At 59.0% G+C, this 21,685-nt stretch overlaps 1 protein-coding gene across 5 annotated transcripts in view; it reads left to right on the forward strand.

Moving 5' to 3' along the window:
- The window catches only part of RBM19 (RNA binding motif protein 19), a 96,740-nt gene extending 76,393 nt beyond the window's left edge, over positions 1 to 20,347 (forward strand). For 2 of the 5 annotated variants that reach the window (XM_006098257.3, XM_014463891.2), the window contains exons 24-25: positions 4,273 to 4,385; positions 14,353 to 14,700. In XM_006098257.3, the coding sequence (XP_006098319.1) occupies positions 4,273 to 4,370 (98 nt within the window). In that variant the 3' untranslated portion in view covers positions 4,371 to 4,385; positions 14,353 to 14,700. Of the gene's footprint in view, positions 1 to 4,272; positions 4,386 to 4,956; positions 5,336 to 13,254; positions 13,300 to 14,352; positions 14,701 to 20,217 lie in introns of those variants that run through there. The other 3 variants (XR_001350137.2, XM_023762003.1, XM_023762004.1) reach the window with 3 other exon arrangements.
- The last annotated feature ends 1,338 nt before the right edge of the window (positions 20,348 to 21,685 follow it).

Genomic DNA, 21,685 nt, shown 5'->3' on the forward strand with positions numbered 1-21,685 from the left:
CGCTCGCTCGGCTGGCGCCAGCTCCTCCCGCTCAGCCCGCAGCACCCACTGAGTCTGCAGGGTCCTCAGCTGACTGGGCTCCGCTACCCCCTGGGTGTCCTTGCAATGCTTCTAGCGTTTGCTACCTCTGCGTGCTGTCTCGCCTGATGTCATCGACCCCCCGCAGTGGGCACCGTGCCCTCTGCAGACAGGACCCTGTAATTCAGAGGCAAGCGGGGGCTCCGGCTCTGCCCACCCTGGGGCCCAGCATGGCTTCCACGGCTGGTGGGTCAGTATATCCGTTGGGGTTTTCTTGGTGCTGTGTCCCCAGCACCAGGCCCGGCAGAGTAGATGCTCAGTGAGTACTTGCTGTGAATGCCTGCCGGCAGGAACCCCGGTGTCCCCCATGGGATCAGGAGAGCAGCACTGTACCCACTCGACAGAGAGGAACATTGAGGTGTGGAGTTTAGCTCCCTTCAGTCTCCAGGCCCATGTGTCCCGTGGCCTGGGACAGCCCATGGCCCTCAAGGTGGGGACCACTGACATGCCCAGGGCCGCTTGCTGATGCTGTGGGTGGGTCGCCCCAGGAGGGGGCCCTGAAGCCTTGGCACCGGCCCAGGGTTCACAGAGACGGGGAGTGACAGGAGCAGCTTCCATCAACGACAGTAAGTAGGCTAGCCTTTATGGAGCGCCTACTGTGTGCTAGCCCTTCTAATACTCCTAAGCACCCTCGGTGCTGGGTGCTGTGCAGTAACTGCAGACTGAGCCCAGAGAGGCGCGGCCCCTGGCGCGGGTCGCCCAGCTGGGAGCCGGGAGCAGTAGGCGTACAGCCCGCAGCCCGGCTCCAGCTGGCACGCAGGCCCTCCCCTACCCGGCTGTTCCCGCTGCCTGGCCTCCGGGTGCCGCTCAGATGCCTTCTCCCCACTTGCCTTTCCTCAACGTTCTGCCTCTGGAACAAAACCCCACGAAGCGCTTTCTCTTGTCCTCCCGACAGCTCCCCGCCCACCCCCTTGCGCCTTTCTCTCTGCCCGCCTGTGCCTTCCATGCAGGGCGCCCGCGCCAGCCAGGGACGGCAGAGAGACACGGGCTGGCATTCTGTCAAGGAATTAATTGAAAAATAAAATCATTAGATGGGAACTCCAGAAATGCAGAATGGTGGTTGGAGGGGGGAGAGGGGGCAGGGCTGGGGGGCTGTTGGGGGCCGGCTGAGCTTTTTGTCAAGTTAATTTCTCGGGTGTGGATGTTGGGCGACATTCGCGCGTTGTTTATCTTCGGGTGCAGCTGTGATACTGAAAGGAACGCAGCTTGTTGCGTGTATTTATTTTACACCTTTTCCCGGTTCTGCATTGTGTGTGTTTGGTGAAAACCCACTGAGGCTTTGATGGCGGGGAAGTGGGATTTCTGCAGCTGTCCCGGCCAGCAGGTGCTCCGCGCGCGGCAGGGCCCGCGGGGGCTGCTGGGTGGGAATTCAGGGCCTGATGTGTCTTCTGGGGGCACCTGGGTGCCCGACCTGAGCCAGAGATGCCAGGCCCATGAGAGGATGCTGTAAGGGTGTGCCCGCGTGAGCCCAGACCCACGCACTGGCCTTCACAGCCCCCCTGGGAGGTGGGTCCTGTTTTCACCCCCAGTGCACAGACCCAGGAAGCGGAGGTGACTCGCCCAAGGTCACTGAGCCATGAAGTGGCAGGCCTGGGACCTCAGCCAGCCTGCCTCCCAAACCCTCCACCGCACAGCGGCCAGTGGGTACCCTCGGCCTCCATTTTCCAACTGGGGGAGAGGGGACAGTGTGGGCCGTGCCTCCTTTGGCCTTGATGTACTAGCCTTCCTATGACAGTCCCCGCTGTCAGCCTGATGGGAGAGAGACATGGAACACGCACGCCTCTCACGGGGCTAACAGTGACAGAGACACTGGTCTCAGCATCATCGGGACCCTCCCAGGTGCCGGCATTTCTCTTTTCACTCCTTTAATCTTCCCAACAACCCATGAGGGGCAGTTATTAATAGTGTGCCCATTTTGCAGATGGGGAAACTGAGGCATAGAAGGGCCGAGTAGGGCTGTGGCATCAGTGCCCGAGCTCCTGAGCAGTGCTCTGAGAGGTGTTCGCGGGAAGGAGGACCCCTGGCCTGCACCAGAAGGTCAGGGAGGCCTGGGGTCGGCAGAGAGAGGGTGGCCGCCGAGGACAGGGGTGGAGGACTCGCCCTTTCCCCCCTTGTAAACATGAGGGATTGAATCTCGGACAGCGAACATGCCCTGCCCGAATCACACAACTTGGAAGTGCTAAAGCCACATGCGCCTCATTCTAAAGCCAGGCGTGGCGACCACATGCCCTCTCACGGGGTCCTGTGGGACCTTGGCCCTGCCCCCTGCCCTCAGGTATGGGGTGCAGTTCGGACACTGAGGCTGCCGCGTGGTCGCTGTGGGGCTCGGTATGCTGGTGTCTACGCCTCTGTCTTCCCACCTGGGAAATGGGCTGATGGCGCCCACTCCTGAAGCGGGTGCTGGTGGAACTCGGGTGACATGCTGCTTGTAAAGTGCCCATCCTGTGTGTATTTCCTCTCCGGCTGCGGCCCCTCCCTCTGGGCCTCAGTGTCGCCAGCCAGGTGACATCCCTGCTCAGCCGCTGGTTTATTTTATGGCTATCCCGACATTAGCAGTTTTAATTTTAGCCATTTATTCTTTTATTCAGCAAATGATCACAGAGCACCTACTGTGTGCTGCGCCCATAAGACAGACCCAGCCCACCCCACTGCCGTCGCTGCGAGGGGGTGTCCGTGACAGGCCGCAGCCCTGTTTTGCGGCCCTTCTATCCCCGGCTCCTATTACCTGCCCACAGATTCCTTTCCAGGAGCCATGGTGCCCCTCCAGAGCCTGGCGATTACAGGAAGCCAGGAGCATCGAGGAGGGAGCAGGAACGGAAGCGGGTGTCTGAGCCGTGGGCTGCCGCCCGCCCAGCCCATTCTGTCCCGTCTCTTCTCATGACTAACAATGATGGATACAGCTGCCAGGCCTTGAGGCTCCTCGGACAGACGGGTGGGGGGGCAGCCTCCCTCACCCTCGCCAAGGGGGCAGCTCGCCATGTCCCCCCTTCCCACTCCCTTTGCTCATCCCCTCATTCGTCAAATATTAATGAGCCCTCACTAGGCCAGGCAGTGTGCTAAGGCAGAGGACACAATGGACAGAACAGTGTCCCACACACAGACATGCTGCTGCAGGGAGAAGTGCAGACGGGCTGAGGGCAGGGCGTCCTGTCAGAGGCAGTGGTCAGGGGAGTCCTCTCCCCCCCCTCCGTTTCCTTCCTGGAGGGCCAAGGGGACCAGCACGCCTTCTGCCTCCCTTCGTCTCCCTGGTGTCTGCCATCCACGGAGGCTTTCATGAAAAGTGGAAAGACGGCTTTGGTGGGCTTGGGTTCCATTCCTGTCTGTGGCTGAGTCCCCTCGCCTGTGAGAGGCAGTAATAATACCTACCTGCGGGCTTGTTGAAAAGAGGAGTCGTAGTACATAGTAGGTACTCAGTCAATAGCATTCGGGGCCCAGAGGGCATATATTTTGCTGAGCCCGCCATGCCTTTCATATGTTCATGCTGCGCATCTGCACCCCCTTCCCCCTCCCCTCAGAGAACTCCTCTGCATCCTTCAAAACCCAGGTCACATCACCCATCCTCTCTAAAGCCTCCACCCCAATGGTTACTCCCTCCGTGCCTCCTCAGGAACCCTTGAGCGTGTGTTTATTCAGCACCGACCGAGTGCTGCTGCCTGCTGTTCGGTTACGAGCCTGCAACCTCCAGGGACACAGCAGCTACCACTGTTTCCTCAACCTTTGCCCTGGCTGGGCTGCCTCCCTGAGGGTTTTCAAGGCCCCACACCAGGCAGAGAGGCCTTAACCTCTGACCTGCTGGGGAGGGGTGGCCTCCCTTCCCTTCCAAATGGGACCCTTTCCTCTGTGGGAGGGGTTGGCCCCAGAGCGGAGAGTTTCTGGGCCAGAAAGAGGCAGCTCCCCAAGGCGAAGCTGGAGACTAACCCACAATCTCTCTCTCTCTCTCTCTCTCTCTCTCTCTCTCTCTCTCTCTGTCTCTCTCTCTCTCCTCGCTTCCCCCCGCCTCCTCTCTCATGCCTCCCCCTTCCATGCTTTCTCCCGTCTCCCATCTTATTCTGTGTCTCCCCTCTCACCACGTCCCATTTCCCTTGCGTTCCCATTCCTCGTCCCCACCCGCCTTCCTCCCCTCCATCGCCCTCTGCCTGCCTCCAACCCCCTCGGCTGTTCTTTTCTCCTCTCTTGCCATCTGGGCGCCCACAGAGCCCCCGAAGAAAAAGCGGTCTGTGGTGTTGGACGAGATCCTGGAGCAGCTGGAAGACAGTGAGAACGACAGTGAGGAGCAAACCCTTCAGCTGTGAGCTGGCACCGAGAGGGTACGTGGCTGCAGGGCCCTGAGGACGGGACAGCCGCTCCGCCGCTGCGTCCTGCCATGGGGGCCAGGGGCCTGGTGCGCCGCCCGGGGTGGGAGCAGCAGGCAGCCCACCCTCCGCTGGTCCAAGGTCAGAGGGGATGACGGCCGCCTGCTGGAGCCCTGGGTCCTGAGCCGCTCTGGGCCTGCAGGAGGGCCAGCCCGGCCACCTGAGGGAGTCCATGGCTGCACAGGGACCTGGAAGCAGCAAAAACAACCGGCCTCCCTGCAAGCCAGGTGTTGGCTGCGCTCACAGGACTCCTCCAAGGTCCTGAGACGCTGCAGGGTCTCATCCCGCCGGCAGGAAGGTCAGGGTACAGAGGGCCCCAACTCATGGGAGCTAGGACCCGGGCACCCCACTGCCCAGACCCAGGGGCTGGAGGCAGCTCCTTGGAGCTGGGAACCAGCCGTTACCTCACCTCCTGGCTCAGCCTCCTCACTGACTGGTTCCCACTCAGGGCTTTCGTGAGAAGGAAAGGCTGGGGTAACGCATGGGAGGCGCCAGGCACAGTGCTTCCACCCTCGCTTTCCTCCAGGGCTGCTGAGCTGCAGTCCCGCCTGCGTCTGTCCGTCTGTCTGTCTGTCCAAGGGGATGCTCACAGCCTGGGACCGCCTCCGTCCTGCCCCATCCTCGTCACCTGGGACTGCAGGCCCTGCTGACCTCGTGGTCAGTCTTATGGGTTGGGCCCAGCTGGGCCTGTGAAATGCATCCAGGTGCCCAGCCCAGCAAGCAGTGCCCACTGCACACACCTCCAGCCCAGAGACCAGCCTCCCCCGCGAGGAGGCCTGTGCCCAGCACTTACCAGGACGCAGGAATAGTGGAGAGAAAAGAGCTGCAGCCGTGCCACCTGGGTCTGAATCGGCCTGGCCGTCCCCTGCTATGTCACCGCAGACCACCGAGGTCCCTGCTGGCCCTCACCATCTTTCTCTGTAAAGTGCGGCTGTAGACCCACCTCGGAGATGGTGCTGGGACTAAAGCCATCGATGCTTGAACTATGACTTGTCTGCTGCGTAACGTGGGGCCTGCGGGTGGGGCTCCACGTGGGAGTCTAAGAACCTCCGCCTTTCTGTGTAAACCTGGTTTGTGCATCGTAGGGGGCTTAGTCTTCACCCAGTTCTCAGAGTGGCCTGGGACCCATGCTGCGCTCCCCGGCCCCACTACCCTGCGAGGCTGAGCAACCCCAGCTTATCACTGCAGAGCCTGGAGCTGGGCCCTGTGAACCGCACCCCGGGGCCCAGCGTGACCCATTCCCGCTGGCACAGAGGGGACCACAGCCTTCAGGCGGGGGCTGTGGTGGGGTTGATGATAAACCTCCCCAGGCTAGACGCGTGGTGACCAGGATCCCCAGCCACCGAGGGTCTCGGGTGACAGGCCTGGAGTCTGCCCGTTCTTTCCACTGCTCTGTGCAGGGCCCGTGGGTCCTGCTGGGTCAGCACCCAGGGTTGGCAGTTCATCTCTGTTAAAGCAGCTGTTTTGTCAGAGGGAAGGGACAGGGCTGGGGATTGCCAATCCCTGGTTCAGATTCCAGCTGTCCCCGCACAGACTGCTGGGTCAGGGAACGGCGTGGGGCGGGGCCTGGCTAGCCTCCTCGTTATTATTATTCTGGAGTGAAGGAAGGTGTAGCTAGCAAGGTCATAATAAAGTAAAACAAGGTCAGTACTGGGCCCAGCCCACAGGAGGTGCCCATCTCACCCCTTTGGGAAGAGGGGCCGCCTATTAGGAGAAAAGCATCCGTCAGTGCAGGGTGACCTGGGGGAACTCACAGCGACAGACAGCCTAGGGAGGTGGGCACCAGAGAGCTTCGGGAAGGGGCTCTGTCGAGTGTGAAGTGATGATGGGACCTCAGTGGTCCCGGCAACCGGAAGGTCTGGGAGAAAGGAAGGCACAGGGAAAGGAGTGCCACCCGGGCCCCGATTCCTGTGTAGGCCGGTGTGGGGGCAGGCGGCAGGCTCATCCCCCTGGCAGAGGGGTGCTGCACCCCCCTGGTCGGGACAGAGCTGGGGAGAGAATGCTGGGGGGGAGGGAAGAGTGCAGCGGGCTCCCGGGAAGCAGAGGAGAGGTGAGCCAGGATCACGGGGTTCAGCGGGGTCGCTGGCACTGGCAAAGGCCCACAGCCGTGGGGTGGTGTCTGGGTGTACAGGGGAGGCCTTCCTCCTTCCTCCTGGGCAACGCAAGCTGGCATCCTCCAGCGGCCTGCACTCGGGGCAGGGGCTGAGGGAAGGAGCAGGAGACCACGGTGAGCCCAGGTTCCCGAGGAAGCCCCTCAAATCCGGGAGGGCGCCAGGCACCTGTGGCTTCTCAGAAAGGCGGGGCGGGAAGGGCACAGGCCAGAGGCAGAGACTGGCAGGGCCACCTGCTGATCCTCACCCCAGGTATCCATCCACCCATCTGTCCATCCATCCATCCACCCGACACTCAGCAGGTGCCCCTGTGCGAGGCACTGGTGGGCACCTGGGATACAGGGTTAGAGACGCTGGCCCGTCCCCCAGGCCTGGAGACCCCCAGTCAGGCCGAGGACAGCCTCCAGCGGCCTCTTTTCCTTTCGCCGCCTCCTTGGCCGGTTTGTCTTTCGTGGCCGGGCCGCCTCGCAGCGCCGCTTGCCGCAGCTTTCGGAGAGGATTAGCGCCCGCCGCGCACGCAGGCTTTGCTGAACAGAGCCGAGCTCGGTCTCAACATCTAATTCAATTTGTTCTGCCGAGATTGAAATATGAAATGGTTGCCAGTCAAACGTTCAAAGGACGCGAGCGCCTGCTGAAATTTAAATTTTAATGAAAATGACTTTAACCCTTTGGTGCGCCTTGCAGAAGCGGGCACGCTCCTTCCCGGGAAACGCCCCTCGGGTTCTCCACCCGCTTCCCTGCTGAGCGTCACTCATAATAAGGAGTCTTTTCCAGCAGTGTTAGCACTAAAGGATGAGGGGACACGTGCTGGATGGTCATTTGTCCCCCGTATGGCCCCAGGCGTTGAGATAGACACCTTACCATAGATGACCTTTGCAAGCCCTGAGCAGACAAGCCCGGCCGTTAGATGCCCTCGGACACCTGGCTCCTCCTCGGCCCCTGTGCCAGCGGGAATGTTGGTCTGTGTTGTGGTTTCACGTCTGTCTGATTGGGAACCCCAGCCAAGCCCTGCCTGGCGGGAGGGAGGTGCTGGCCAGCGTAGACGAAGGCACGAACCACGTCACCCTCCCAGCAGCTGTGGGCAGGGAGCCGTGGAGCTCAGAGAGGCACATTCCCCAGGGGGCACCGCACAGGGGCTGGCACCCGGCTCCACGGGTTCGTCTCCTGCTCTCTTGTCTCCGGGCAGAGGCGGTGCAGAGCCTGGCCCCGGGCCGGCGGTTACTTATCAAATGCCGTCAGTCCCTGGCTGGTGTGCGGCTCAGCATGGGGTGGCCCTGGGACGCAGGGACTCAGAGCTGTGGAGCCCCAGAAGAATGTAAGGCCTGGTGCGTGCGTCCCACAGGTGGTGGCTGAGCCCGCCGTGCAGTGGTGTGAAGGAAGTTATTAAGATCCTAATATAAGTGGTAAAGAAGGGACATGAATGGTCCAAACCAGGCATGGGCTTTGGCAAGCTACAGCCCAGCCGCCGCCTGTTTGTGTAAAGGACGTTTTATTAGCACAAGCCACACCCATTGGCTTGGTCCTGTTCAGGGCTGCCTGGCAGCAGCGGCAGCAGCTGTGTGGTCACAAGTCAAAGTATTGACCAGCTGGCCCTTCACATCAAGTTTGCCGGGACCTGAGCTAAACCCCGCTGATTTGGCAGCTCAGAGGTCAGACCAGAGAGGGCGAGTGACCTCGACTAGGTCACGCCGTGGCCAAACTCTCCACTGTGTGCCCTTCATCCTCCACCTCCGGAGCCAGGCCCCTGGGCTTTGATCCCCGCTCTGCCACTTACCAGCAGCGTGACCTTGAGCAGCTCCTTGACCTCTGAGAGCCTCAGTGTCTCCACCTGTGAACTGAGAGCACCAGCAGCCCCAGCTCACGGGATGTGAGGATTAAATGAGTGGGCTGTGAGCACTGTACCAGCATTCGCTGTCCTATGCCCCCCCCCAACATCAAGGAGTATCCCCCACTCCCATGGGAGGCCACAGTGCTCCAGCCCCGAGCCCAGGCCCTGCAGTCCAGTCAGCATCGCCAGAAGCCAGGGCTGCGTCCCTCCAGCTCCCTAATAAACCCACTTCCCCTAATTGCAGCTTTTATGAAAATGACCCCCTGGGACCGCAGCGCCCCGTCCTTGGGCGAGGCCAGCAGCAGGCATTTTTCTGTTGTGCCGATTTCCGGTGGCAGCTGCCCCCACCTTCCCTGGGAACTGTCAGGAGCCCCCCTTATGGTCCCCAAAAAGATTCCAGGCGATACCGCTGCCCCCTTCCCCCCCCCACCCCCCACCCCCGTGTCTGCGCATCACCCTGCACTTTGCAGAGCCCTTTCCCAGTCATGAGCTCCGCTGTCTCAGCTGAGTCACAGGTGGAGCCAGTCCCCTCGCTGCACAGGTGAGGTGAGGTGAGCGCCAAGGCTGACATTCCAGGAACACCTCGGAGGAAGGCCCCTTCCCTTCGGGCATCTCCACCGACCAGGGCACCAGTCAGGCTTCCTCTCCTCCCCTGGGCTTTGCGGGGAAGTGGTGGGCCACACAGCACACGCTGGACACCCTGGTTCCGGTTGTGGTTCTCAGACTGCCCCAGAGGAGCTGGGATGGGGGCCGAGTGGGTTGAACCCCAAGCCCTTACCCCCCCTTCAGTATTTCTACTCGTGGATTCGGATGCCCAGCTCATAGGATAAACATCTCACTGCAACAGTTTCAAGCCCCAAGGTGTCTTGTGGACCCCAAAATGCAAGCCAGCTCCTTCATCTGGTGCCCAGCCGGAGCCCCAGCCACTCCAAAGCCAGGGGCAGGGCCAGGGGCCTGTGGAGACGCTGTAGACAGTGTTTCAGACCCAGATGTCAGCAGTTACATGAGGAGGCTGACTTCTCCTGGGACGGTCGGAAGGTAGGCAGGCCTGCGGCCTAGGGGCGCTGCCTGGCCGTCCTGGGTCGCTCTCTAGATCAGTCTGTGCCGATTTCTGCCTGTGGAGGTAAACGAGAACGGAACCCTGGGTGAGCAGCGTCCAAAGGCCCCCACAGACGCTTCTTTGTCTTGGTTTCTGGGGGAAAGGACCCGTCAAGCTCCCGCGGATTCTTAGCCCAGGAAGAGCTTAAGGCCCCGGTCTCAGATGGCGGTTGTAGGGAACACCCCAAAGGAACACGGGGTCGTATTGCGTCCACAAAAACTTGCTGCTACCTGCCCCATTGGCCAAAGCAAGTCACGTGGCAGAGCCCAAATTCAGCAGGAGGGGCCGCCCGCAGGCCTGGCTGTGGGTGGACGGGGTGATGAGGGGGCACCGACTGTTTGCTGGAGCCCAGCTTGTCTAGAGACATAGGCATTTAGAGACGCTTCATTGCCAAGACCAGGGACGTTCCAGCCAGGCAGGTGGCCCAGGTGGGATGGACCACCGGGCTGATTCCCACCTGCTGGAAGGTCCTGTGCTCATTCCCCGCTCCCCCCCTACCCCCTTAAAAAGTGCTCAGGTCCTCCAACAGCCGGACCCATTCATGGCGGCTCCTAAGACTCGTCTCCTCAGACCCGTCTTCCCTGGGAAACGTTTGGCTTTAGAAATCAGAGTTTGGGTCCTGGCTGGGTGGCTCGGTGAGCTGGGGCACCATCCCCTGCACCAGAAGGTGGGGGTTCGAATCCCAGTCAGGTTGCGGGTTCGGGACGAACTGAGGGCACATATGGAGGCAACCGATGATGTTTCTCTCCTTTCTGTAAAAAGGAAAAGAACTCAGAGTTGGGGATTTAGCCGCATTTCTCTGCATCGTGGCTCCTCTCCATCCCTAAGCCTTTTCTGCTCTCAGCTGGTGCAGCCGCATTTCGGGGTGGGGAGGGGGGTGGAAGGTACGTTCTTTCTTCTTTGAGAAACCCAAACTGTAGTTCTCTGTCTGAAAGGGAGCCCAGTTTCTCCCTCTCTCCTGTTCAGCCTGTAGGGATCCACCCAGAAGAACATGCACGTGTCCTTCCCAGCCCTCAGCAAAGCAGCTCTCGGAGGGAGGGGGTGCAGTGGGCGTACGCATTCTCTGAGTTGCCCGTCAGGTACTTTCCTGCTACTTGTCCGGGACTCTCAGCTTCGGACAAGCCACTGGGCCCTCAAGACGGGGCACTTTCCAGGACCCCGGGCCCTTCGGGGGAGGGAGGGGGAGCTCTGCCCTCCAGCCCAGAGCACAGGCCTGAGAACCCCCAGCCTGGATGCTGCTTTCCAGGCTCCAGGCTCTGCACCTGCTTCCTCTCGGGGGGTGGGTTCCGGGCCGGGGCGCGCTTTACTGAACGCCGCCCTGTGCAGGCCCAGGCCCCTGTGGAGCTCTGCCCCAAACCCCAGAAGCAGGACGGTCACCCACCCAGAGCGGAAGGTCCTGCTGGCACCTCCTGGTCCCGGCCACCGGGGGACGGCGGCTGTCAGCCAGGGGCCGCTCCCCCAAGCTGAGTGTCCCGCCTGGGGGCTGCCGCTGCATGTGGGCGGCTCAGCTCTCGTGTCCTCACCGCCTCCTCCCCGAGGCAGGGAGTCACGTGGCAGCCGAGTGAGGTTTCAGATGTATCCACTCATGAATATCAATCAGGCCTGGTAATTCACAGTAAGTGCGATCCAGATTGACTAATAAGCAAGGCTTTCACCCCAAACTGGGTCTGGGGACGGGCAGGTGTGGGCACGACGTGACCAGAATTGGAAAACCCCGCAGCCGAGCTGCAGACGGCAGAGGTCCTGAGGGGCCGCCGGGCAGCCTGGGGAGCGGGGTCCCCTCCCAGGCAGCAGCCAGCGCCCTGGGGGTGGGAGCAGGTTCCCTCTACCCGCTGAGAGCCTCTCTGGCTCTCCTGACGACGGTTGTGGGGTCCAGGCAGACACCCAGGAAAGATGGGTTCCCCGGGGCAGGCCCTCCCCCAGAAGGAGGCCAGGTCCTGAGGGTCAGGTGGAGCCCGGCTGCCGCGCTCCTCCCCACCACCTCCCCCCAAGGTGTGTGATCTGAGTGGGGGGCAGCCGGGTGGGGACAAGCCAGGCTGCTGGGCTGACATCCAGCTCTGCTGCTTGTGAGCTCTGTGACCCGGGCAGGTGAGGGAGTCGTCGGCCTCCGTCACAGACAAGCCTGTGTCCAGACGTGACAGTGTCCAGCAGAGAGGAAGGGCTGGCAGGTGGAGCAGGGAGCGGGACCCCTGCTGAGGAAGGGGCAGGCACGCTGCCGGTGCCACCGGGTGCCTGTGAGGATCCAGGAGGAAGCAGGCCCGACACCTCCGCACAGTGCCGGGCACATAGCAAGTGTGCATACACGGCAGCCACTGTGGGCTCATCTTTGTTCCCTGAGCTACTCTCTGCAGTCGCAGCGATTCTGAAGCAGATGCCGGGGCACCTCCAGATTCCGCAGCCTGAACTGCAGAGACGGGCAATACTCAGGCGGGGCCTTGGGGGATGGCCGAGCCCACTTGCAGCTGCTGCTAATTTTTATTTGCATCTCAAGTGTGTGCCGTGGTGGCTGGCCTCCCAGTCCTCTCTGCCCGCCCTCGGGGTGGCGAGGGGTGGCCTTCAGGGCTCCGAGCCCAGCCCCCGCCTCCCAGGGGACACTGGGTAGGTTCTCATTTTCCCCTTGAGCAGTTCCACAGCCCAGTTAAACCTGCATGAGGCTCCCCGCGCTGGGGAAGGAGGCGGGTGAGGGAATAAATACACCCAACGCAGGGCTGGGCTGGGCGCTGCCCCCAACAAAGCTGAACCAGGAAGAGCTCCAGGGAAAGTGACTTACAGATACAGCCCTGCCCTCCCCGGCCCAGCGGGAGTTTCGCCAACTGCAGGAGTACCCCCAGCACATAGGTCCCGCTCTGCAGCAAACTGTACCGAGACCCGAGACCCGTTCTGCTCCTTCTGTTTTAAAGCAGAGGCCCGCCCCCTAAGCCTCTCGAGGTCCGCCTCCCTGTGGCTCAGCGCAGAATTCTTCGGATTGGGACACTCAGTGGCTATCGGAGGGGGTCATGTCACGTTTATCAGGACCGTCTGCTGAGAGCCTCCCCTGAGCTAGATCCCGTTGTTAATGCCTGTCCGTAGCCCTGGGTGTGGGATGCCTGTGCCCATTTTCCAGATGCAGCAGCTGAGGCTCAGGGTTACACAGTTCAGAAACGGCAGTCAGGCTTCAGGCCCCAGGGTCTGTCTGACTCCAAAGCCAGTGCCCTTTCCAGAAAACACCCTGACGTGGGAGCAGCGAGGGGAAGAAAGGCCCCCCTGTGCCCACCATCTTGGAAAGCATCTCCCGCCCGCCCAGGTGCTGGGCAGCGCCGTCCTGACAGCATCACTCTACCTCCGGGCCCCTCATCCCTCGTCAGCTTTCAGTCAGCGGAGCAGCTGGAATGAGAGGCCCTCGCAGGGCCTGCCAGGCCCACAGGCGGGCCAGACGCCACAGATGGGCCCTCCAGGTGCTTCCTCTCCCCGTTGGGGCTCTGGGAGCCGCTCCGACCAGGCGCCGTCCAGATGGGGCTGCGGAGTCCAGCTTCAGGGGCCGAGAGCCTCCGTGGCCCGCCCGCCTTTGTCCCCCAGTCTCCGGCCTCGGGATAGTGCTCACAGTGACAGTCCGCCACGCTGGCCTGCGCGCTGTGCCCTGCAGGCCTGTTCTGTCTAGTTCTCGGCCCTTGTGTCCCGGCCTCCGCGCAGATGCGGCCCTCCCTCCCAGCCTGCACTAAGTCCACTCATTTTCTTAGCCGTTGCCACCTTCTGACACGCTTTCTATTTGTTTGTTTATTGTTCCTTCCTCCTCCCTCCCCCAACTAGACTCTTCCATGAGGGCAGGTGAGCCCGAACAGCGTCTGGGCAGAGGCAAGTAGAATTGATCCTGATTGGAGAAACCTGTTAGGTAGTTAGAGAGCGGGTCCTGCCTCCTACAGTCAGAACAACCCTGCTAGGTGAATCTTATCCCCACTTCACAGATGAGAAGACTGAGGCCTGGGGCTGGGTATCGAGGCTGTGAAATCAGTCGCCTGCACAAACGCCCCATGTCTCCCTTCAGTGGCGGCTGGCAGCAGGAAACTTTCTCGTCCAACAAGGAGGGTCATCGACTCTAGGCCAGGCACTGCTTTCCTAAAGAATAAAATCAAACAAGAAGTGGGAAACTTCGGTTGGCCTGTGGGACTCGGAGCCTCAGGCCGGGCTCAGCAGCCGGGGCCTTGGGGTTTGCTCGCAGACGGCGGGCTGAGGTCTGCGCCCGGACTTACTTAGAATTCAGCCGTTAGATCGCTCCCTTCTCTCTGATGGCTGCGAGTGATTGACACTTACAAATTACCCAGCCGAAAGTGTCGAGTCTTTGACCCCTGAGTAACATCTTTGGCAAGCCTGAGACTTGCCAGCATTTTGTCATCTAATTACTACAAATCCCTTGAAAATTCACTGGCTGGTGAATTTTTAATGCGGGGCAATTTCAATGTGATGCACTGCCCAGATGGGTCCTTGCCTTTCCCATCTCTCTCTTTTCCTCCTCTCTCTCTCTCTCCATCCCTCTTTGCTTAACTTGAATCATCTCAAACTTCTGAATGGAGCCCCGCCCTGAACATCTGGGGGAGCTGTTGGAGGCTGTTGGGTCTTTGCCTCCCAGCCTTTCCGTGCTCCATTCTTCAGAAATGCATGCACAGACGGTCACCAGGAGAATGTCCCACTCCTGCCTCCCAGACAGCACCTGGGGCTGCCTGCTCCCCCCACACTCACCCTCTAACCCTAACCCCAGCCCAGCACAACCGACCGGGCAACACCCACCAACCAGCCTCCACAGCACACCTTGGCTTGCCCCGGGCACGCGGGCCCGTGGCTGTCGGGAAGGTGGGTACTGTCACTGTGTGTGTCCCAGATCGTCCTCATTCATTTTCACTTGCTCTTTAGATCCTTGGATAACGGTGCTCAGGGCGAGAGCTGACTGCCTTTCCCGGAGGGAGAATGAGAGCCTGTGCCTTCCACTCGTGTGCCTGGACCGCCTCCTCCTCTTCAGACCCCGAGGGGAAGCCGGCTTTCTGCCTCCAAGCACCACACTGCCCTGCTCCTGCTGCAGAGTGCACTTGGACCTTGGACCCACCGGAAGCGTGGGGAGCAGGACCTGTCTCCGAGCGGGGATGGGGGGGTGGGGGTGGAAAGGGCTCCCGATCCTGCGTGGTTTTTATATACGTTCCTTCCCTCACCTTTGATATGTATATAGGATTTTTATTTCTAAATACAGAAGCAAGGTGCCTTTTACACGCTGTCCCCACTGCAGCCCTCTGTGGGGACACCCTCCTCGATGACAACACGGAGAGGGAACCTGGGCCACCGCGTGCTGACCCGCCAGCCCTCTCCACCCCGCCCCTTCCCCCCATTCAGGGAAACGCGGGTCTGCCTTTCAGCCCGGGTTCTGTTACATGTGTACATGGCTGATAAAATATTCCACTTCACCCCTTCTCCCGTGGGACCTGCCGTCTTACCGGGAAAATGGTTTGTATGACAGCAACCGCGACAGCCTGCGTGTCGCCTGGAAACCGCGTGGGGGGTGGGGTGACTGTCTCCGGCTCTCTTATCTGATTCCCTCTTCAGGTTCCAATAACTGGCATCGCTGGAGAGAAGCCGGGGCCTCCTCACGGGCTGCCCCGAGGGCCAGGTGGTCGCCCTCCCACCCTTGAGGGATGTGAGCAAGGTCCCCAGTGTTCGCTGCCTGGCAGCACCCACCTCCCCTGGACTTCACCGGGGCCACCAGGGCAGGCAGAGGTCGGCTGTGGATGCCGAAATGTTTGAGCCCCTGCCCTTGGACACCCTCAGAAGCTGGGGCGGAGCAGGATCTGGGTGGGGGAACGTCCCAGAGAAACAGATGGACACAGCCCAGCTGATGGGAGGCAGGGCTGGGCGAGTCCGCGGAGGGGGTGGGGGTGTCACGGCTGCTGGGGAAGGAGACAGCGGTCTGGGGTTCTGCCCAGAGGACCCGGAAATGCTCGGGATCCCTCCGAAGTGACTCCTGCTTCTCTCCTCCCCCTTGGTCCTCTATGTCTCTCTCACTAGTCACTGGAGTTCTTCAAATCCAGAGGCACCCGGGGGGCGGGATTACACAGCAGCAGCGGACTTTGCTCCGAGGCCCCAGAGCAGGGACTTAATGCTCCGCATTGAGCGCTGCCCCCGCTGAGCTCCGCGATGGGCCAGGCACAGGGCCAGGCTCCGAGGGGCAGAGCCCACACCCTGCACCAGAGGAGCTTTGAGTAGGGTGCGGGGCTAATCAGGAATGGATTGAGGAGGTGTCACATGGGTGGTGTGTGTCTTCTGAAAGATCGGGAGAAGGCGGGGTTCAGGCAGGAAGGCAACACATTTAATAAGCACCCACTAGGTGCTAGGCACCAGGGTGGCAAAGATGACAGGCCTGGCCTTGGATGGTTAAAGTTTAGTAGACGTGACCTTTGCATGGAGTTGACCTTTTATTTATTTTAAATATTTTTTTTATTGATTTCAGAGAGGGAGGGGGAGAGAGAAACATCCACGATGAGAGAGAATCATTGATCGGCTGCCTCCTGCATGCGCCCTCCTAAGGATCGAGCCTGCAACCCAGGCATGTGCCCTTGGCTGGAATCGAACCCAGGACTCTTCAGTCCACAGGCCCATGCTGTCGCCACTGAGCCAAACCAGCTAGGGCTGGAGGTGACCTTTTAGAAGGAGGGCATCAAGGGCGGGGGGGCGTTGTTGGGTCGAAGAAGGGACAACCACAGTGGTCCTCATGGGCGAGTACCCACATGTCCACCGAGACCCCCTCCGGCCTGGTTGGGCGGCTCGGGGGCGAGCCTTTTCCAAACAAAAGTGACTTACAGCCCGTCCTTCCTTGGCGTGGAGGTTAGTCCGACCTAGCAACCCTGGGGCCCGCGTGGAAAGAAACACAACAAGAGAACTGAATGATTCATTCTGTCGTCTGTCCGCTGTGCCGCCGTCGCCAGCCTCGTGGTCCTTAAGACAGGAATGAAGCAAAAAGGCTGGTGGGAACTGGGAACGAGTATTACACCCTGAAATTTCTCTGCTTTTTTCTTCTGGTTTTGTTTTGGGTTTCTTGCGGGGGGTGGAGGGGGGGTGTATATGCATGCATGCACACTCATTTTCCTCCTAACGAGTGCTGTTAGAAGCATTTAGAGTCCTGGGCTTGTTTGAGCCGTGGTCCCCACTTCACAATATCTGCCAACAGTTCTGAGACCATCGGCATATTTTTTATTCATTCGGTAAATACTGAGAGCCTGGCACTGCGCTTTGCATGGGGACCCATGGCCAGGGCAGCCAGTTTTACCTCTTTGGGTCTCATGAGGAAAGAGACAATAAACCAGGAACAAATAAACGCATCATTCCAGGTCGGGATGAGGGCTGGAGAAGGCCACTCCCAGGAAGTGACAGAAGAAGCCACCCGCGGGTGCCGGGCATGGCGGTGGGCGAGCAGCATCTCGGGCAGAGAGACAAGCAGGTTCAAAGGCAGCAGGAGGACACTGACCTCACGACGTAAAGGTGGCCGGGGTTCCCGGAAGACGTGGGTGATGGAAGAAGGGACTTGAGAGAGACTAGTCTCATAGAGGCTGCTGTGGAGGCCTCACCCTGCAAACGGCCAATCAGAAGACACAGGCGATGCGGCAGCCCAGTGTGGGAGGTGGGGTGAGGAGAGGATGTGGCAGATGATCCCTCACCTGTGCTCCCTTCCCATTGCTTTTCCTGCCTCCCCGGCAGCTAGAGGTGCCTGAGTCTGTTAGCCAATCAGACCACAGCAACTATCTGCTAGAAGCTTCCAGGAGTGTTTGTTTTCCTGATTTAAAAAAAAAATAGCAAAACTGCAGGCCCTCTTCCTTCCTCCTTTCCTTTTGCCTTTAACTGGGATGTGATGGCTGGAGCTGTGGCAGCCATTTTGCAGCCTTGAGGGGAAAACTAAGAGAATCGCAAACACAGGAGCCACTTACCACCAGCTGCCTATCTCCAGCCTTTTCATTATATGAAAAGAATGGGCCCCATTCGTTTGAGACACAGCTAGTTGGTTTTACTGTTATTTGTCAAAAGCATTCCTGGCCTGATACTTGGAGTAAGGGATTGGGGCTGGGGAGAGCCGAACAACAAGGTAAATGAGTCTGAGGTCAAAAGCAGCAGCCTATGGTTCTAAAGTGGAGCGCCAGGAGTAGACGAGCCATCTTTGATGGTAAAATGAACCTGTTTTAATTTCTCTACTTCCAGTTCCATGTGTATTAGGCAGGACAGAGGGGAAATGAGTCAAGACACACAGGGGTCCTGATTTTACCTGCGATCCCGACCTCACCCCAAAGCAAGTTGGGTAAACAGACATCGCCATTGGAGGAAGACATCTTCTGGGTATAGTCACGTGTCCGTTGAACCTAGATGGGGAAAGAGCCAAGGTGAAGGAGAAACGAGCGAGGAGTTTTTGCTGCCAGGGCTCCGAAGAGGCCCTCGCACTATCCCTGGCTTCCCAGGGTCTAAGGCACGTTGTGACAATAAATGTGTGTAATAGGAAAGAAAAATTATCAGAATGGGCAAATTATTTACACAACGATAGAAGGAGAAAAAAGAACATTTATTCAGTGTTGCGTGTGCTCTCAGGAGGCCCACATCAATTCTTGTCAAGCGAAGGTGTGCATGAAATAGAAATCGTGCAATAGCCACCAAGCTGGAGTAGAGGCTTCACAGATGCGCCAGGTGGAAGGCACGCGTCGCAGGGACGGGATGGGCGTGTGGGTCCGGTTCCCAGAATCCAGCAGCAGGCCGGTCCCGGTCCTGCCCCGTAGTCTGGTCCCCGCTGAGGGCAAGGTTCCCGGAGGAGGGCCTTGAGGAGCCGCCATGGGGCTGAGAGAAACTATCACCCCCAGTGGAGGGCGCCAATGCAGTCGCTCTCTGCCTAAGCCAGTGGCATGTTGACATTCAATCAACAAACACTTGTTGAAGACCTACTGTGTACATACTGTCCTGGGTGTTGGAGTCATCTAAGACTAAAGGACTATTAACCTAAAAGGTGGATGTCAAGGAAGCTGCCGGACCTTAGAATCAAGAACATTCTAGCCTGGCCCGTGTGGTTCAGTGGTTGGGTGTCAGCCTAGGAACCAAAAGTCACAGTTTGATACCCCATCAGGGCACATGCCGGGTTGTGGGCTCGATCCCCAGCAGAGGGTGTGCAGGAGGCAGCTGATCAATGATGTTTCGCTCCCATCGATGGTTCTATCTATCCCTCTCCCTCTCTCTCTAAAACCAATAAAAACATTTTTTTTAAAAAAGGAATATCTAGGGTCCTCATAGGTTTAGAAAAAAAAAAGGACATTCTAACTGCCACGTTCTCTGCTGGGAAGAACTGTAAGTCGTCTTAAGCAGAGCATGATCAGTCTATGCCTAGAAAGAGCCAGATGTGGCCTAAATGCTAGAGGTCTAACTGCTGTCAGCATCCGCCTCATCTGGACCACTTCAGGAGAGAGCAGTTGCAGGAAGGACCCGAGGCTTTGCCCTCTGCCCTGGAGGTCATTGAAAATCAGTGACCCCCAGGGCAGAAGGTAGGAGATGCCCAGAAACCCGCGTGACTGGGGCGCGGCTCTGCGTTATGCCCTGGTCTGCAGCAAGTCGGCCCTTTCGCCAGCTTCTGGGAGGCGGCCGCATAGCTTTCTAACTGCCTTTTTCTAACTCAAAGCATCGGTGTTGACACATTTCACTATGGAAAGTTGGATTTGGGGCAAAAGGTGAAAGTCGAAAGGAATAAAATGTAATTAAGAAAAGAGACAGCGAAAGGTCGGTATGTGCCCCGGCTGGTGTGGCTCAGTTGGTTGGACCAGTTTGAGTCCCAGTCGGGGCACATGCCTGGGTTACGGCCTCGATCCCAGGTAGAGGGTATGCAGGAGGCAGCTGGTCAATGTTCTCTCACATCAGTATTTCTTTCACTCCCTCTGTCTTCCTCTCTCTCTAAAAATCAATAAAAGATCTTAACAGGAAAAGGGTCTTTATAAGAATGTTCACAGCAGCTTCGTTTGCAGCAGCTAAAGAAGCAACCCCCGTGTCTGTCGGCAGTAGACTGGGTCGGTGATGGGGGTCGTGCTGGGGAAGAACTCGGGGAGGCCTGTGTGTGGGTGTGTGATGCGTGTGGGCGTGGACATTTTTATAATCATGGTGTTTGCATGGAAACGTCTGGAAAAATCGACATCAAACCATTAACTGTGGTTACATAGAAGGTTAAGGACACAGATGGACCTTCATTTGCTAGACCTTTACTTGCAATGTTTGAAATTTTAAATCAGACAAACAAAGCAGATTTTTTTCTTTAAGTCAGTAATACTTACCTTGCCAACCTCTGGAGCAGACCCTGCGTATGTAGCTGGGTGTGTATGTGTGTGTGTGTGTGTGGAGGCGGGTAGAGAATGTTCTGGAAAGCCACAAGCTGGGTGGATAGTTGCCTGGGTCCTGGGCACCATGAGGCTGGATTGCCAAGCGATGCCGCTGCCCTCAAAGGTGACCCACGGCCGTGCTGTGGTCCCTGAGGTCCTGCAGGTGTGCACCCACGTGGGAAAATCTGCAGGTGCCTCAAGCCACTGGAACCTCCTGGGGCCCTGGGCCTGGCCCTGGGGGTGCCCACAGACACCCCGCAGGTGTGAATTCCCCCCCCGCGAAGTCCCCGCAGTTCACAAGACAGGAGATTCTCATTTTCACCCAGCAGACAGCCTGTCGGAGAGCGAGGAGCCTCCTTCTATTTTTTTTCTGAATGATAATTTCTCCCCCCTTTTTTTGTAGCTAAAAATCACCCAGGCTTGTCCAGACGAGAGGGCAGAAAATTATGCGGTGAAAGAGAAGGGAAGATAATTTCTCTGGGTCACAGACATTCTCGCTTGTCATCCGTCTGCAGGAGACGTGGCGAGGGAGGGAGAGCCTGCTGAGATGCGAGGCCCCGGAATGAAAATGAAGGCTGGCCCAAATCCATCACTGTCCTCCTCGCTCTCCCCGGGGGGTGGGGGGGGGGCAGCCCCGCGGGGAGACAGGCGGGCTTTGGGCTCTGATCAGGGGCCTGGAAAAGAGGGAAGACTGCAGAGGGTGGGAGGGAGACTGGCCCTGCTGTCACAGCTGGACCGGCCCACTTCCTGCCTCGGGCCTCAGTTTCCCCATTGAGAAAACACGGCTGCGAACTCCCTCCTCCACTCACCACCTGCACCCCTCCCACACACGGGAGATGCCAGATGGGAACGTTCTGGAGAATCTGGACCGTGAAGCACAGGTACGGGAGGGGAGGCGCCGTGCCCAGCAAGGGCAGACGCAGCCTGCAGGCACATCCTGAGAGCCCCATCGTGGGAACTCCTGTGGCTACGGGCTGCGAGGTGGGCTCTGGTGGCCTCGCCTGGAAGCCTGGAGCCGATGGAAGAGGCCAGACCTTACGGATCCTGGGAGGAGCTCCAGGAATGTGTGGCTAACAGCTAGGATCTGCCTGCCCCACATCCAGGTCCTCTCCTTGTCCAAGGAGGAAGAGTGTGGACATACACACAGAGGGAGGGGCGACCCTCAGGTGCTTCAGAGGCCTCCTGTGCCTTTAAAAAACATCAAAATCCCCTACTCTGGCTTCTCTTTACTCCCATGCACCAGGATGGGCTGTATCTGTTTGTTCATTCATTCATTCATTCATTCATTCATTTAACAATTGCTGATAGAGACCTACCATGTGCCAGATTGAATGGTTGGAGGACCAAAAAGTCGGAGTAAGCAAGATTCTTACAAGGAAATGAAGGCAAGCGTGGTTGGAGCAAAGTGAGTGAGGGCAGGGGGTGGTTTAGTTTCATACAAAAGGCACAGGGAAGCTGTATCAGTCAGCTCTGGCTAACATAAAGCTGCAGAACAAATCGCCCCAGTCACTTAAAACAATAAGCATTTTTTATTGCTGCAGGAGTCTACCGTCAAGGCCTGGCTTTGGCTGGCTCTCCAGTGCATCTGTGGTCAGCTGTCCGTCAGGTAGGTGGCTCTGCTGACCGAGGCTGACCGCTCTGCCAGGCTTGAGGTCAGCTGACCGGCAGTTGCTGCAGAATGGCCTCTGCCGGGAGGACTGGGCTCTCCTCCACGCGCTCAATCTCCTCCAGCAGGCCGCCCGGCTCATTCCCCAGGTGCAGGCAGGGAGGCTGCAGGACAGAGCGGAGGCTGCAGGACAGAGAGCAGAGGCTGCAGGACAGAGAGCAGAGGCTGCAGGACAGAGTGGAGGCTGCAGGACAGAGGGGAGGCT

The sequence above is a fragment of the Myotis lucifugus genome, unplaced genomic scaffold (assembly GCF_000147115.1).
Source record: "Myotis lucifugus unplaced genomic scaffold, Myoluc2.0 scaffold_226, whole genome shotgun sequence".
Lineage (NCBI taxonomy): Eukaryota > Metazoa > Chordata > Mammalia > Chiroptera > Vespertilionidae > Myotis > Myotis lucifugus.